General features: G+C 44.1%; 1 protein-coding gene across 3 annotated transcripts in view; it reads left to right on the top strand.

Annotated features, from left to right (window-relative positions):
* The window catches only part of TRIQK (triple QxxK/R motif containing), an 82,378-nt gene that overhangs the window by 42,635 nt on the left and 20,925 nt on the right, over positions 1 to 18,818 (top strand). For all 3 annotated transcript variants that reach the window (XM_066579020.1, XM_066579021.1, XM_066579019.1), the window contains one exon: positions 7,428 to 7,513. In XM_066579020.1, the coding sequence (XP_066435117.1) occupies positions 7,428 to 7,513 (86 nt within the window). The remainder of the gene's footprint in view (positions 1 to 7,427; positions 7,514 to 18,818) is intronic.

Raw genomic sequence — 18,818 nt, forward strand, 5'->3', positions numbered from 1 at the left:
GAAAAATAAATATAGCAGCTAGCCCATTTGCAGGTGAAAAGCCCCGTCTTTCATGCGGAACCAGCTGTATTTTCATTGAAAGAACAACAGTTTGGGAAGCCTTTCTGCATGTGTCTGTTTGATAGCATAATGTGCTCATAAGCAGCTTAAGCCGTATTCAGAAAATAGCAATGCATTAATTTTTTAAAGCAAAAAATGCAGGCGGAAAGCGGCCCTGCCGCCTGATGATAATGAGGTTGGATATTGTAAAGTCTGCCGAGGAAAAGCAGGGAGGAAAGCTTTGAAATATGAACATTCATAAAACAATAACTAGATATTCACATGATAATGAGATCTGGACAGCAATGGGAAGAAATGGTGAGTAGGCAGCGAGCCTCTGGTGGAGCCTGATAAATCCTGAGGCTCGGCGCTAGAAGCCATTAGATAGCCGCAATTTAGTCTAAATAAGCAGAGGTTACAGACGACTGTGCGACAACAAGAATACATTTATCTCTTTTGACGATGTTGCTCAGGATTTTGCCGTATGTTACTGGAAAGGCTTAATCCCTAGATGATTACAATGATGCTTTGTGGGAGTAGAACGGTGAATTGTAAAGAAGGTGCGCTAGCGAAGGGTTCTAAAGAAGTTTCTCAGTGTTGTCACAGCGCGCCTCGGAAGTTCGGAAATAGTTTTGGTTACATTGTTATCTAGAATTCAAGCCTTTGTGGTGAGGGATGTTCGTTGAAGTTATCGAGCAACAGTTCACGGGGCGTGAGGAATGCCCAGAGTGTTGGTAGGTGACGGAGATATACTATGGTTTCCCGAAAATAGGACCTACCCCGATAAATGAAATGTAAGCCCTCCCCAGAAAATAAGACCTAGCTAACCTGCTTAAAAAAAAAAATCTGTGCGTCCTGATGCCTCGCGATGGTCTTCGGCAGCCCTGCGGCAAACTGCAGTGTCAGTCCCTGTCTGACTTCTTAACTTATGGCTGGTGACGGGGCTTTGAGTACCCCGCCTTCAGCGAAGCGAACTTTGTGATTAGATCAAGCGCCAGCCAATCACAGCCATTTAGTGATGTCATTTACTGAGTGTCTGTGATTGGCTCATCGAGTACCGGCTGTGATTGGCTGGCGCTCGATAAGCCAATCACAGCACTCGCTTTGCTGGAGGCAAGGTATTCAAATCCCTGTCACAAGCAAGAAGCGGAGATGTCAGACGGGGAGGACACTACAGTTTGCCGTAGACCATCGGGACGCCGCGGACCAGGTGAGTATAAGAAGTCATCTGACGTAAAGTCACACTCGTTCCTACTTAAACTATTTGCGGACAAATTTGCATGGAAATTTCCCCTGCGAATGATATATTGGCAAACGACCACTAATCCAGTTTGCTTAGCCAAATGTCATGTAGAAGCTCACCTGTTATCGGCACATGTGGCAATTGCTTAAACTTGATTACAATATTACTGTTTTGTAGGATTGCTATAAAGGTACTCTTACACACTTCGGTTTATGCCCTGCAACTGCGTACAGATCACCGCTAATTGCTGGATGGCACTTGCCGATTGAAACAAGGAGCCTAGGTGCCGCCTGGCAATTAGCGGTGAGATGTATGTGGTCACCGCCAACGGTGTACATAGAAGAGGGGCACCCCATAGCAAACATAAAATTGGGCCTTTTATTAAGGTGCTGGATTTTGAGGTCTGATGTTTGTTTTCCATCCCACTCCTCCTCCATGACCTTGAAAGGGATCCTGTCACTTCCCTACAGCACCATCAACTAAGTTATGGTGCTGTTAGGGCAGGCTGTATTTTTTTTTTCTTTTTATACCCACCTGCCGAAAATTTTGCACCGTCTGAAAAGCTGACTCCTTTTTAGCTTGCTGTGTGTGCACCTTCTCATAGACTTCTATGGGAGAGCGTGCTCACGGCAATCTGAAAAGGGTCAGATTTCCATGCAACATTCAATATTTGGTGGGTGACGGCACTGGAACTAGGGAGCGGTTGAGTATAGCATACATCGCCCCGCTCCCCATCCTCACCATAACACCACCATAACTTTGTTTATGGTCCTGTAGAGAGGTGACAGGTTGCCTTTAAGACCTTTCCAAACCCCCTTGTTTTTGAGCAGTTCGGTTCCTCTGGGGAGGGGAGTCCTGCACTCTGGGTGGAACCAAACACCCCTTGGCTCCCTCTCTCCATAGGCGCCATAGTTCTGCCTCCGTGGTATGTATGCCCTTACAGCGGATCATCACGGCATGCACGGGCACTCTTACACCCAGTATATTCACAAATCAGCCGCCGGTCACGTTCTGTAGGCTTTCATTAGAAGAGATGCCGTTGGTCGGTAGGCTTCTGTAATACAAGGCTTAGTTAGCAGAACAGTCTGTGTGAATATTTATGAACTTGGAGATTTCGCTGTCCTGTACACGCTGAAGGTACCTGAAGTTTTCTACATTAGAGCAATATGCTATCTTTCCAATTAATTTACCATGTTCAGACTTTTTATGTCTGGAAAAAATGTTAATTAAACCAAGGTGCTTTTGAAGATCCAGTCTTTAGCGTTTTAAGCGAGATTGCAAGTTCTTGATGTTGAATGGTCTCTTGTGGGTTAACCGTTCCAGGAGTTATTATTAATACCCCACAAGAAAAGCACTCGTCTCACCCTGATTAGTATTTGCAACTATTATACAGACTTAAGAAGAAGAAGGGAATATTCCCATAAACTGCAGGCAAATCACAATTTGTATTCGAGATGAAGAAAAAAAAAAAGAATAAAAAAATATCTATTCATAAGCTCATCAAGTGAGAATCACAAATCGGGATGACTGCTTCATGGGCAGGATTGTAAAATAATCAGCCGGAAACCTGTATCTGCTGTGTAGAGGTCTTGGTTTTGTTACGCACATATATATACACATTATTGTGGTGTTTTTTTGTTTTTGTTTTTTTTTCCCCTCAATATTTTTTGACAGTAAATATCAAGGAAATTATTGAATAAGACTGATGCACATGTTCTATGTTTTTTTTTTCTTAATTATTTGTATGCATTGGGATTTTATATGGAAGTCAGATTATGACTTCCACATCTGCTAAACAAATTACCTTTTTAGGGTGGCTTCACACGAGCGTGTATTTTGTGTGTGCATACACAAAAACACGCATCTATTAGCCCCAATGCATTCCCTATGGTGTGTGCACATGTCTGTGCTTTACAGATGTGCGCCTGCAAAAATAGGACATGCGTGCACAATTGGGAATGCACGCATTGTCTTCAATGGAGCCGCAGCTGCTGCCGGCGGCTCCATTGAAGACAATGGTCTGCCGGCACCCCTGAATCCTGAATCGTTTTTCAGGGAAGAGCTTTAATAAGTTCTTCCCTGAAAAAACAAGTTTTAGTGTTTTTAAGGGAAAGAAAAATGCTTACCTGTCCGCCGCTGCAGTGTTCCCGCAGGGATGAAGAACACATCTGCCGCATGCGGAAAATGATTCCGTCATCTCCGCGAGGAAAAAGAATTCCCTGCTGCACCTGCCACATCTGTGACAGATGCAGCAGAGGAATTCTTCATCCCTGCGGGGAATAAAAGAATTCCCTACCACAGCTGTCACAGATGACAGCTGCGGTAGGGGATCCAGCTACCGGGATCCTGTAATTGTTTTTCAGGGAAGGGCTTTAAATATAAGTCCTGCCCTGAAAAACAAGAAAAAGTGGTGTTAAAAATATTAAAAAAAATCATACTCCTCTTTCTTCAGCTGCCGGGGCTCAACCGCATCCTCTCTGCGCTGTCCCCAGGTCTTCAAAGCAGTTCTTTCAGCAGGCGGGGATTTAAAATCTCCGCCTGCTTAAAGAGCTGATTCTGATTGGCTGAGGTGCTCAGCCAATCACAGGCAGCTCTCGGCTGTCAGTCACTCAGCGACACTAAACTCTTGTTTTTCAGGGAAGGGCTTATATGTAAATCTTTTCCCTGAAAAACAATTCAGGGGAGCCAGCAGACCATTGTCTTCCATGGAGCCGCCGGCAGCAGCCACGGCTCCATTGAAGGCAATGTACGGACCTTCATACACGCGTGTTTTTGCAGGTACAGGGGTGTACACCTATGTACGCACCAAAACACACTCGTGTGAAGCCACCCTTACGTATGTTTTGTATATACATTTTTTTTCTGTTTGGTTCTAATTTCATTCAGAAGCCTAGTAAAATTTAGCAAAAAAAAGACAAATTTTTGACTCCACCCATTGAATCTTTGCTTCCAGTGATCAGACCAGTGGAATATATTGGCTATATATTGAGCGTCATTTACAAGGGTCATAAAGCTGTCTTCCCACAACGCCTCAGAGGTTATGTTTAGGCGTGACTTTACAACGGCTTGTATAGTGTTGTGTTTTTGTTTTTTAAAGAATAAAATAGACTTTATTGGATATGCAGTATTTCATATGACTACAAGCAACATATAAATATTTGGTATAGCATTGACCATATTAACCAGAGCAAAACATTTAGAAGAATGGCGTAAAAATAAGCCCTTCGTGCCTCGTGTGGCCCCCCTCCTCAGTCCAGCGCAGGAGTCTCTACTGCTCCGCTCCCAAAACAAGCTAAGGCGGTTGTCATTCACTATGCATGTGACCAATCAGCGGGGATTCTGCCACAAACGGCACGTGACCGATGAAGCCTGGGATTGGCTGAGCGCTCATCTGAAAAATGAATAGCATTTAGCTTCTTCAGGGATCAGAAGGGGCTCCTGTACTGAACTGGGGGCCACAAAATAGGTGGGTATGCCTTATTTTTCAGTTTTAAGCCTTTTTCTGCCTATGACTTATTTTTGCTTATTCCCTGAAAACCCCTTTAACATACATTTAACTCTAATGTACTGTGTGTATGTGTATATGGATGGATAGATAGATAATAGAGCGAATGTGAAGCACTGAGCGACTCTCAACGGTGATCTGCCAGTCTAATCATTCTGCGCAAGTGCGAACTGCGAATGAGTAAGCGGTGACATCACTCGCTCATTCAGCCGTGAATCGGCTCGTGTAAAGGGGGCATTAGAGAAGCATTTGTATTCTGAAATTCAATAATCTGTTGTGTTAAGAGGTTAATCACATACAAGGCGTGTCACATGTAAGACATGCAGGAGTACGATATCGCCTCATATAACACATGTTTGCGTAGATTTGTCTAATATTGGGAGATCTCAGAGAGAAGCCGGATGATGGTTTGTGTTTGTCCTCTCTGCGGAGCTCCGTGTAGGAACAGTCGGCTGCGAGCAGATGGGGCTCGGCGGTAACCGGCTCCCTGAGTGACTAATTATTACCCTTTTTTTATTTCTAGAGTTCGTTGCTTAACTTTCTATCCCCATCGGAGCTCAAAAACTTCTCAACAGAAATGTAGCAGGAGTAATATTTTACTGGCCCATATGTGAGCACTAATTCCTGCTAATCCGCATTGATTGGAAGCATTTGGTGGCTCGCACAGACCTATCAGGTGCAATTGTACAGAAAAATGGGACTTTTCTACATTTCTGTATAAATATTTGTGTTTTCGATGAAATTGTGAATAAGAGATGTTGTTAAAGAAGCCTATAGCCCAGTCTGCTGCAGTGAAGCCTCTGTGATGGACGTATTCTAGTACTTCTGTAGCTGATGATTTATTATTTGTGTCTAGAGGCCCATTTAGACACAACGATGATCAGCGACTTTAGAGCGATCATTGTTGTGTCATTTACAGTGCAAGTTGAGCGATCACCCAGCGCTGCCAGCGGACGATGCAGAAGACAAGCGGGGTGTCCCCACTTGTCCTCTACATCCAGCTCGGAGCGTCGGCTGTTATACAGCGGAGGATGCAGAAGACAAGCGGGGACACAAACTGCTTCCAGTTGTTTTCTGCACGGAGCGCCCGGTGCCAGAGGATTCCTGATTATAAATAGAACTTCGGTTTTCTGACTGATGTGAATTAAAGCCTCAAAAATATTATTTGCAAAGTGAATAAAAAAAACACTTAACCTTCCTTAAGACGATTTCCATATCTTTATCTTTTAGGGCTCATGCCCACGGCCGTGACGGGCTCCGCAAGCGGAATACCGCGGCAGAGTGCGCCCCCCCCCCCCCCCCAAGACCCCTTACTCGCCTCTGGATCCGCTGCGTAGCTCCTGCATGACGCGCTGGGGCACATGTGCAGTACAGTGCATGACACACCGGCAGCTGTGCTACAGCAAAAGTATAGTAATGGGCGGCTTCCATTGACTACAATGGAAGCCGTCCGCGCGTATTCCCGCAGCAAATAGGACATGCCGCGGGTAATTTCACGCAGCTGAATTCCGTTGTGTGAACATTCAGCTATTGGGTTCAATGGAACCTAATAACTGTGCCAAAACGCCGCGGATTTCCACCGCGTTGCATGTGGCGGAAAGCCTGCCGCCGTGGGCATTAGCCCTTAGAGTTGTTTGGCACAGTTTTTTGAGCCAAAGCAGGAAGTAGTACAAGTCATTTTATGTTTTTCACATCTTTTATATTTACCCCTCTGGCTTAAAGTGGTTTTGTCACTAGAAAAAAAAATATCAATACTTCCCTATTCCTCCCCAGGCGTCTTCTCCTCCCTTAAGAAAAAAAAACAATGTCGGAATTGCTGTTTTTTTTTTTTTTTCATACGTCCCCAAATAGCTAAACCATACATTATTTAGAAGAAACGACTCATCGCACAGAAAACAAGACCTCATACGGCGGCTATTCCAAGCCCCCCAAAAAAACATATTATGGTTCTTAGTACGGAACTATGTAAAAACGGAAACCTTTCTGGGTCTTTAATGTGAAAAATCGGCCAGCCACTACAGGGTTAAACTGTTTGTATAAGGCCGCTTTCACACTGACTATTGTTTTCATCAGATCTTTGTGAGCCAAAACCAGGAGTGGGTCCAAAATCTGGAAGAAATGCAAATCCTTCCATTCTCCTTCCTCTCGGTTCGCTCCACTCCCGGTTTTGGCTCACAAAAAACTAAAAAAAATCGCCCGTGAGAAAGCTATGGCTCTTTTCTCCCACGGCTCCCCTCGTGTTCATGGGCTTACGTAGTATTGCAGCTTGACTATATTAAAGTCAATGGAGTCGATCAGCCGTATCACACAGAACCAATTTTGTCAGGAAGTCGCCGTATTCTTGTAATCTTTCCCTCTTATTTTTTTTGGCGTTCCCAAACATTTTACATTTTATCCATTTCCAGAAATCTATAGAAGGCGCCGGGATGTGACTTTTTCTGAGTGTTGTGCAGGTTTCCTTGCAGCTTGCAGCGCTGTACATAACCCTCCGCTGCTCCTCGCACGCCGCTGTTTATTACGGCAGGACATTATCGCGCACGTGCGTTTGCCGTGTATTTTAATAAAAATGCGAATCGATAACGCTGAAATAATTAGGAGTATACATTTGGTCATCAATTATTCATTCTCTTTCTACTTTAGGAAGACAAGACTACAAGAAAAACAAGCCTGTATTAAAAGCAACACAGCTAAAAGCAGAAGCCAAGAAAACGGCAATCGGGATTAAGGTAGACACGGGCTTGATAACTCACATTAACTCTCGCTGCATGTCTGCTTCCCTTCTCCCCCAGGATGTGCTGTGTGAATATTGATTTCTGAGAGAGATTGCTTATGACACTTCAGACCCCGAGAAGAATGTCTGCGCCTGAAATATTTATCATCTGCTGCTTTACTTAAGGCATTGATTAACCCTCTGATTGCTGCAAACAATAGATTGCAAGGGTTGTCAATGTCCCCTGTGTTAAATGCTACAAACACAATGGTGACTGCTCCATGGTCATGGGGAACGTGGAGACTTCCAATACTCATATTTATTATTTATGGAACCCTTAGGATACATGGAATCAATACAGGCATCCAGAGGCGCAACTAAAAGTTCTTGGGCCCTGATGCAAGAGCTGTAACCGGGCCCCTTTCTACCATGTACCAGTTATAATACGCACGTCTTTTTATGGGATAGGGGCCTTTGGGCCCCCTAAGACTCCAAGGCCCAATAGCAATTGATACCTCTGCACCATTTATTATACGCCCCTGCAGGCATTATTCATACTGTCTTTAGGGTCCGTTCACTCAGGGGGGGCTGTATTTATAGTTTTGCAGGCTCGAAACCTGAAATTTCCCATCTTTTTTTTATATTTTTTTGCTGGTTCAATGATTATTTAAATATGGGTTGCAATTTTTATTCTTGGAAGTGTCAAAGTGACTGCATTTTTCTATACTATGGGACACTGCAAAAAAAGGCATACTGTGTGGTATGTATTTTTTTTTTTTTTTTTTTTAACATTGTGGCTGCCAACGCTGGATAGGTAAATGCAGTATATTGACAAAGGGTCTCCGTTTTCTATGTAAATTCATTGTATATAAAAACCATAAAATGGGATTCAAGCAGAGACCTATTGTAGGATTTGGTACCACACTTGGTGTTGGAGCCTTATGGCATTTACACGCATAGCGGTTTGTTTACAATGCGGTTTGCAGTTACATGGCTTGTATAGGCTAAGCGCATTGCAACCATAGGCTTCACCTGTACAAGTCGCCATGGTGGTGATGAGCATGCATTCCTTTCTTCTGTTCTTTAATGTCTTTTTCATTATGTTTCCATCTCTGATCATCACGGCTTTTGCTATTAAAGGGCCTCATTTATTCTATCCCCCAGTATATATAAATGAGCTAGTATTACCCTGGTTAGTTACTCCTTTCTATTTGAAACTTCCTGGAGTCCTTCTCTTCAGATGGGTCAAGTATTCTCATTCTGGCCACCTGAGAATTACTTTGCTTTACGTTCTCTCAAGATCTCAATCAGCCTAATTCCTGTGTGATATTACCTGGGCTCTACCACACAAGCTTTTCATGGGGAGGAAAGGAACTCTTATCACAGTTACTGGTGATGATCACACAGCTTTTTTCATACAGTTACAATAAAGGAAATCACAGCTCATCTTCCTGACTGTAGTTTATTTAGGCAGGCAGAGATGGGATTGGCTCTAGCTGGTCATGTGATGCTGCGTTGATGCATTATGGGAGTATAAGTAGAGTATAGAGAGAGTGCGCAGGAAAAAAATCTCAGCAACAACAAGATAGTGCCTGATGAATATCAGACAGGAGGCTGCACTACATGGAGGTGACTGCAATATACATAGGAGAGGTCCAGGCAATCAGGTGAGGGAGACGGGGTGGAAAAATGTGTTTTTGCCACAGTGGCCCTTTTAAAAGAACATCATTTTCAAAAATTGGAAACCTTTCCTACAGCGTTAAACTGCTTCTGTATTCTTCTCCAATTTGGCAGTTGGACAAGTTGTTCTTGAAATGTAGAAGAATGTCTCCTTCCTGCAGTGTTTTCTGGTGCCAGCAGCCACCACTATCAGGTGTTAGGTGGGATTGGTGGAGAGGTCGGCCGTGCGTGTACAGTATGCATGGCTGCTCGGTCAGATTCTGTGGCTGACCACTCAGCCAATTGGAGTGTCAAACCGCCTAAGCACTTGGCGCACCCAGCATGTAAATATTTGGCTCTATGGCCGCGATGTCAGTTATTACTTTATTTCCCTAAGCTGGAGTGGGTTTTTATTTATTTATTTATTTATTTATATTTTTTTGTGTGTTTTTTGTTTTTCTTCTCGGCCGTTCAAACTGTGCGGGAAGATAAGTCCTGCCCTAGGGCCAGTCCTATCTTTTCTTGTGCGTACTATTAACAGGCGAGAATACTGCTAGTGAAAACAAAACCAGTGAAATCACGGCCGCATAACGGGACATAACGAACCATTGATTATCACTACCGGCACTAAATCTCACCCATGTGCAGAAACCCAAAGCCCTTAAGTGCGGATTTGACGACTGCGGATTTCATCCATATTTGCTACGGAAAGCCGGCAGCGAATAAACGCTGTATGGAGTTACCCTGCATGTCCTGCTCTGAGCTGGGAATATCTGCGCCAATCTTAATGCCTCGGGATTAAGTAGGGGCTGAATGTTTTATTCTCCTCCTATAGGAAGTGTGTTCATTGACTGCTGATAACATAAAAGCCTCCATAAACCCCTCTCTGGAGAAGCCAAAACCCCAACCCAGCTGTCACATACCTGTTGGTACAATCAATTAAAGGGCCACAGTATTACGGCACCTGATCGATTGTCAACGAGCGACCTTTTATTTTTGCGCGCCCGCCACGAGCGCCATCAAATAGTCAGAGGGACAGAAAAGAGAAATGTGCAAATGAAGTTGCCTGTATGCGGTGGGATTGGAATGCCTCCTCGCCCGGCATCCATCCACACTAATGATGCTGGCAGCTCGCAGACCAGACAGACACGTTGTCTGCAATTGTACATGTTTTATTTAGGAAAAGATATTAAAATATGTTAGAACAGAAGAGCATCTCCCTTGTATGTGGCAGATGAAAAATCAATTTTTACAAGTTGGAGCTAATAGGAAATGCCAAGGTATTACTACCAAGCTGTACCAGCTGCTCCGCTGCCAGATGACGGATTTGGGTTCCTTCCAGTATTTGCTATTCTAATCATGAAACAGTACTTTCTTTTTTTTTTCCCTCCTCCCGACTGCAGATCTTGATCAAGCATTGCCATACGATGTAGCATGTTTTCACAACATAATCTCTGCAGTTAGTGCCGTGTGTCAGTTTTTAATGAGGAAAAGGAAATTGCCATTTTTGTTAAAGGATGTATCATTAACCTTATGTTTCTTTCTTTTTTACTTATTTTTTTCTAAATTAGATTTGATGTTCGCTTTTTTTTTTTTTTTTTGTATTTTCTTGCGCTTTTATATTCCAAGTGCAACTTGGCACGGCTTCCTTCTACCAGCGGTGAAAAGAAAAAAAGCGAAGCCGCACACCTGAGGATACTCGTGTCGTCGCTTCTCCCTTTTACGGTCCTTCGGTTGCTGATGTTGCTTTTGGCATTATCTCAATGGGACCTGATCAAAAAGTACATTGAGAGAAATTGTGGAAGAACATCAACACCTGAAGTCTGAGCGGAGTAAGGCGGTGGCACGTGGGTGAGAAACCTGGCTCGATAGCGCGATTGTCAACGTGCGTTTTACCCCTGGATGCGAGGCGTTCTTGCATGAAATGCCGACCCTCGGGCGCGTGTTTCATGCACAGTAGAGGATTGCAAGTGCTTCCCATTGATTTCAATGGGAGACATCGCACTCACACGCACATCGCACCACAAGTGAGTGCATGCGATGTCTTTCAGGTCCCATTGAGAACAATGGGCAATGTGTTCCCGAGGGACGAATAAAAACCATTGATTTCACTGGTTGTCTTTTCATTAGCGGTATTCTCGCCCGTTAACAGTACGGGTGAGAAAACCTAGGACTTGCCCTATCTTTCCCGCAAGTAGTATTAACACACGGAAAGCTTAGGGCAGGACCTATCTTCCCGCTTGTTTTGTCAAACTCACACGCAGTAGTACAGAGTTTGAAAAGTCCAAGAGAATAAAAATAAAAACCCCGTTTATTCGCAACTGCGCTCTGTAGCGGCGTGCGTACTTGTGCATACGGCCGTCTGTTTTTGCACTCAGATTATTATTTTTAATTATTTAGTATTATGCCATATTTAAATTTCCGGTAAATGTCCCCGGGGTGAGTTCATACGTAGCGGAAATGGTGCAGAATGTCAGCAGTCAAAAATCCACAGCAAAACGGCCTGCAGATCTCCTCCGTTGGTGCGGATGTTGATGCATTTTTTCCTGTGGATCCGCCGCAGATTACACCATTTCACCAGGACATTGGGCCTGATCCAGATTTTGGTGTGGATATTCCGCTATGTGTGAACATACACTTCTACTATAGTTGCTGCTTTTTACGACCTTTTTACAGCATGCAAGCTCGCAATACACAGAGTGGCCACTTTATTAGAGACGCCAGCCCTTTTCATGCTTTGTGTAAAAATGAAGTGACAAGTTTTCCGTGGACCACTTTCAGCAGGAATCGACATTCGATTGGAAAATCGAGTGATCCGAGCAGCTTCCAACGATCATCGGTAATAGACTACCCAGGGCCAGGATTTTAAGGCCTGAGCACCTTTGTAGGGTTTTGTCCTGCAGCATTGTCATTATTTATGGACTCGTTTACTAGTGTTCTATTTTAGAACTGGTGGCTTTTTTTTTTTTTTTGTTGGTCTCATTTTAGTCTCATGTCTTTTTCGTAAATGAGTACCCAGCTTGGTGGGGGTTAATAAATTACTTGACAGCGCTGCTGAATAAGTTATACAAATAAAATTAACTTTTTATTTTTATTTCCACTGTTCAGCTCTGTCCTTGATGTTGAACAATGAAAATACTGGGACTGCCAGATCCAAGCGGCCCCAAACTGACCTCATGGACGATGAAGGGCAAGTTGGCCAAAATTTTTGTGGCCAGAATAGCTGCACTGTTTTGTCCTGTATTTTGGGCTGGATCTGCACCAACAACTCTGAACGTAATCTCTGATGGTCATGTGAAAAAGGGAAATACGAAGATTTATGAGAGTACTTACATAAGTTTAACAGACATGATCTAGTATAATGTAAGCCGTCCAGCTTGTTCTGGGTAACGTAAGAAGGTTGACCTATTCTTACTCAAACCATATTGTTTCCAGAAATTAAAGAGCTGTTCTGGTAATCTATTGCGTTAGAATACTCGATGCTCAAAGATCTCGCTATATTTTAAAAATTGATACCAATGGTTTTTGCTTTGATGACCTCGTATTCTTCTCTGCTCTGATGAAAACAGTGACTAATTGAATGGCGACTGAACGCATCCGCTACCTTTCCCGTAAACCCCAAACAAGTTAAAGACACTTCCGCACATGTATCGCTGCTACTTTGCAAAACTTTAATCTATTGTGTTCTTTCCATACTTAGAACATTCCTTCCATTATCATTCTGCAGATTGATAAATAATTGCTACAGTGTTTTAAATAAAGCATTTCAGTAACAATTAAAGCCCGCAGTCCGGCTGACCTCGTCTGTATTACTAATGGATATCTGTCCAATAAAACGTGGGCAGCATAAATAGCATTGACCTCAAATATCCCGTCATTCCACAGAAAAGTCTTGTATCTCAGGGAACAAGATTGTACAAGCTTGTCATTTTCACAGTTTGAAAACCAGAGCTAGCCTTAATAAAGTTATTATGTCGCTATCAGAGAAAGGTGAGGGAGAATGAAGACCACCCGCTGGGTACATGGCATCAGTTCATGACATACAATCATCCAAATATCATGAAACGATATTCAGATGGAATACTCTTAGTCCCCAAAACCTGCTGACGACTGTTTTGTCCACTCGTATTTTATTAACCCCCCTCCCCCCTCTTCCAGGGCTATGGAGAGTCTGAGTTAAAGTCCCATTTTGATGGGGTCTGAATCAGTAGACTCTTGCTTATGCAACAAATTCTGCTTTGAATTGATTATACCATATAGATGGAGATTGGATAGATGGAGATTGGATAGATGTATGGTATAATTAATTCAATGCAGAATTTGTTGCATATTTTTAATAAGTTTTGCGTTCTGAAATTGTATTCCAATAAATAGATTGGTTACATCAGGCTTTTCATCATACATTCTAATACCTTTATCACTTAAACATGAGTTATATATGAAGGAGTCGGATTCTGGGAAAATTAAGAAGTCCTAGTCGGAGTTTTGATTTTTTTTTTTTCTTTTTTTTTCTAACTCCACAGCCCTACCCCCTACAGTTTAGGACAAGCCCACGTTTGTTCTGCAGAAAAAGGACATTCGAATGAACAGAGCCTGTTCTACTTTAAGGCCGCCTGCACACAGGCGGAAATCCCGCCGCGGGATTTCCGCCACTGAAAGTCTGCATAGGACTGCATTACAATACGCACTCCTATGCAGACGGCCACAGTTTGGCCACGCGAAATCTCGCGCGGCAAACAAACCGCGGCATGTCCTATTTCTGTGCGGGGCTCGCAGAGCCCCGCACAGAAACGTCACTCACCCGCCGCCGGCTCCGGTCTGCGCATGCACTGGCAGCCGGCACATGAAAGAGCCGTGGCCGCCGGGCGCAAGTAAGTACGGGTAAGTAGGGGTGAGATGAATTTTTGCTCATTTTATTATCCTCCATCAATTGCATATTTGTTCCCTGATTGTCACATATGGGGTCTTTTTCACAGAAAACAAGTGAAATGATGAGAACTTGCTCATCTAATCACTCCTCTACACTGATTACTGACCCTGGCATCTAAATGTTTTTTGAGGAAAAAAGTAAACTTATTTCCCTTTACACAAGGCTTTAAATATTGAAAAAATAAAAAGTATTTTAAAAAAACTCCACACAATTGCTACCACCACATCTCCAACAACCCCTACCATAAAATATTACATTTATCCAGCATAAAGAAAAGACGAAAGAAAAAAAACAACTGTCTGCCCAATAAAATGTATAAAGCCGCGACCATTCATTGCTAGATTACAGAAATACAGAGAAGACATCCTGCATTGTGAAATAGGGGGGTATGGGTGCCCCTTTTTGGGGATCGTGAGGGTCCCAGCGGTCAGACCCCACCCATCTATGAGTTTTTACCCATCCAGTGCATGAGTGAAAACTTGTAATTTCCTCTACTAACTGGAATACCCCATTAAGGTTAAAATTAGCTATTTCACTAAGGGGTTAAAAATGCACTTAAGGCAACGGAGTTCTGCATCAGACATAATTTCAAAACTTACAATAAAAAGTGGCATTTTTGGGAGGGTCTTTCCAATTCTCACTTGACTGTTAGGGGGTTAAACTATACAGTGAGGTGATGGACACATATTTGCTGAGTGACCTTGGACCGAGCAGCGGGGCGAGCAGTGTCTCATAGTGTTCCTCCCCCTCCTCATATAAGTAGACTAAAAAAATTAATTAACATCATTATCAGTTTGTATGGCTGTGGTGGTACTTGATACATTTTAACAATGTAGAATTGGCTTCTGGCACTTTATCGGCGTATGGCCTTGTTCACTTCAGCCTTTTGCTTTCTGTTTAACTGATCTGATTTTTTTTTTTTTTTATGAAACTGATAACATAATGGAGTTGAAACAGAACCAAACTGAAACTAGTGTCGCTTCTTCTTAGGACTCCTTCACACGGCCGTAGGCCTTTTTACGTGCACCCATCGGCGCCGTAAAAACGCGTGAACAGGCACAGAAATCCAACGTTTGTGCGCCTGTTCAGACAGCACGGCTCCTGGCGCATACACACCGAGCCTGCAGTGCCATTGGGCCTCCCTGCCCCTCGCCAGCTCACCACCTCTCTCCTCTCATCCGGCTGTTTGCATTAGGAGGGGGCAGAGCTAAACCCCTCCCCACCCCTTCTCTACAGCCAGCAATGGGAGGGGGCTTGGCTCCTCCCCCGCCCGGCTCCCTCCAACAGCAAACAGCCAGAGGGGAGGAGAGAGTAGGAGAGAAGAGGGAGAGAGTTAACAGTCAGGTTGCCTAGCTACCTCCCCTCTCCGGACGCTGTCAGCGGCTGACATATTCTGGACGAAAAGAAAGTTTCAGGACTATCTTTGCGGGCCAGCGTGAAAGCGTTCAGCACTATATTGGCCCGGCTGGGTACTTTCACTCCACGGGAGTATGGCCGTGTGATCTGATGCATCGGAATCCAATGCATCAGATCGTAGCGTATATTGGCCGTTATACGCTCCTGTGAAAGAGGCCTTAAACTGATCCAGGGGACAGATCTGTCCGAACCACGACCATTTCTGCCACTGAGCCCAATTTTCTTAAATAAGGGCTCTTACCCACTTACGTTTTTTAACGCTGTGTTATCGCTGCATTTTTTTTCATGCGATTGTCAATGGGACTTTCTAATGTTAAAAACGCATCGCACAAAAATCTCAAAGCACAAACTTAACATTAGAAAGTCCCATGTACAATCGGGTTAAAAAAACGCAGCGATTATCGCAGCGTTAAAAAAACCCGCAAGTGTGTAAGAGCCCTCAGGCTGTGATCTCCCCACCGCTTCTGGACGAGAGGGGCATTTTACAGAGAACATACCACAGTCCCTTCATTCTCAGGATTGACCATGTTTCCTCAGATCGTACCCCTGCCGTTCAGCAAGGGGCAGCACTATGCCAGCACATGACCGGTGGAGCACTTGGTTGTGTACTGGCTTACCACATTTTTGTCTTTTTCGCTCCCTTAGGGCACCTACAGAGGCGTGCTGGGGCTTCTCCTATACTTCCCCATGTGTCTGACTTCACTCATATGGAGATTTGTCTGTCAGTTCTGATAGAAAACAAGTTGTGGCTTGCTCCATCAGATGCCATATGTACAGAGCGATTCTCCCCTGGAAGCATTTAAACATTTCTCGTTTGGCACAAGCTATAGTGCCGTCATCCAGCTGCTGAGTCTTGTGCATGAGCAGAAGTATAGTTAAAGGCTCTTAGGCCCTGGTGCAAAAGCTCAGCTTGGCACCCGCCATGCAGCTTCTCTTCACGACTCTTGGCAGTGGCTTGCCCATAACTTTCAAGTGCATTACTCGGTAGGTGACCCATCAGTACAGCACTGGCATCCAGGGGGATCGCTGGCATCTTAAAATATCAGAGGCACATATCAGTAAGACATGTTTATACCAAGATGCTTATCCATACCAAGGCTTAGATACTACAGCTCCTCTCCAGCTATGGTGGTACAGCACTGAATAACATGCAGTCAGCAAATAATATTGGATACCAGTTCTACACAGCGAAAAGTAAATCTAGTACATCTCGGAATGGAGTCATCTGATTTCTCTTCTTTATCCAGCCCAGACAACCACAAAGACTTCTTCACATTGCTTCACATAACTCCCTATCCTACTACTACCAACAGTACCCCTGTATGTGCCCTGCAAAGTAATAGTGCCCCTGCAAAGTAGTCATTTTTTTGTTGTGGCCACCACAAAATAATGTCCCACAGTAATAGTGCCTTCCTTTATGCCTCCCCCTTAGTACTATTTCCTATGTGTACTTTCAAAGTAATAGTCCCCTTGATGGTCCTACAGGGTAATAGTGCCCTTTTTGTGCCCCTGAACTTCTTGGTACGCCCAAAGTAATACTACCACTACAGTGTGTAGACCGTGGAGTCCGCAGCCGCCCACCTTTATTTTCATAGACCTGTGGAGCAGTGCTAGGCACTGACTGCACCAATTAATTAGGAGAACAAACTTCCTTATTTCAACACCCGGTGACTTGGCACAATGGCAGCGTGCATACCCCGACTTCTCCGAATATCTTCTCCTCTCATTTACTCTGAGAGAAAACACGGGAGGAAGAGCAGGAGACGCTGCGAGGAGTCAGATTGTGCACGCTGCTTCTCTGCGTTGAGCAGTAAAAAAGCAATGGATTTTGTCCTCTTGATGCGCTGTTGGCAGCATGATGGCATTGTAGTGAGGGGTCCTCTGGGCCCCCTGCCTTAGGGACCCAATTGCAACCTTGATCCCCTATTGCTACGCCACCGTGTCTGAGGCCTTAGGCCTCATTCAAGGGGATCATATGCAAATTTGATCTGTGAAAAACGCACTGTTTTTACTGTATGCATTAATGTTTTGGGGGTTTTTTTACGTCTTAGTAGCATCCGGATTCACTGCATTTTTCACTTGCGCAAAAAAAAAAAAATGCAATTGATATAACATTTTTATTCCACTGTTTCCTGGCATCACAGTGCATACGCATACAGTCGTGTATTTGTTGTGCTTTTTCACACTCATATAGGTTTTAATAGGCACTTTCGGTCCATGACCGGGACCACAATAGGACATGTGGTGTTTTTGTTTTTACCCATGTAAAAAACACACGTCTGAATACACCAGTGCGAATCAATGATGTCATATGCTGTTCATATTGCATCCGTAAGGGTGCCTACCCATTAGCGTTTTTTTTCCTCTAGCGATGTGAGATCGAGTGCCTCGCAGCACAGAGAAAATGCTGTGATATCGCAGCAGCAACGCCAGCCCCATTGAAAACACAGGGAATACATCACGCACTGCTGTTAGAGCTGTGGCAGAAGTCCGTGATGCTATTACATTTCTTTCAATGGGGCTGCCCCATTGAAAGCAGTGGGTTGCAGCCGACCCCCGCAGCGATGCTTTTTTTTAGGAAGGGCTTCAAATATAAGCTCTTCCCTGAAAATTATGGCTAGCTGTAAAAAATAAAAATATATACTCGCACAGAAGATCCGTCCAGCTCTTCTCTCCGGCCTCGGCAGTTGTCTTCTGGAGGCTCGGGATTGAAAAATCCCTGCCCCCAGAAAGTGCTGGTGTCACTGGCTGAGTGCTCAGCCAATCACAGGCAGCCCTCAGACCTTCATTGATTAATGCTGAGGGCTGCCTATGATTGGCTGAGTGCTGTGACCAATCACAGGCAGCGCTCAGCTGTCAACATTGCCTGAGCGCTGCCTGTGATTGGCTAAGCGCTCAGTTAATGAGACCAGCTTTTTTTTTTTTCTTTTTTTAGCTAGCCATAATTTTCAGGAAAGGGCTTATATTTCAAGCCCTTCCATGAAAATCATCGCTGCGGGGGTTGCCGGCAGCCCATTGCTTTCAATCCCATTGAAAGAAATGGGATAGCATCACGAATATCTGTAACAGCTGTGGAAGAGGATTCCTTCATCCCTGCAGTCCCCAGATTTTTTCTGTGCGTTGTGAGACTTGAAAAAAACCCGCAAATGAGTATGAAACCATTAAAAATCATTGGTTTCATAATCATCGCTGTCGCATCGCAAGAAAAAATATCGCTAGTGGGTAGGCACCCTAAGGGCTTATTCAGACGACCATATATCGGCTGGGTATTCACGCCTGGCCGATATACGGTGTCCCTCTCTGCAGGGGGAGGAGG

This window comes from Eleutherodactylus coqui, chromosome 9 (assembly GCF_035609145.1).
Source record: "Eleutherodactylus coqui strain aEleCoq1 chromosome 9, aEleCoq1.hap1, whole genome shotgun sequence".
Classification (NCBI taxonomy): domain Eukaryota; kingdom Metazoa; phylum Chordata; class Amphibia; order Anura; family Eleutherodactylidae; genus Eleutherodactylus; species Eleutherodactylus coqui.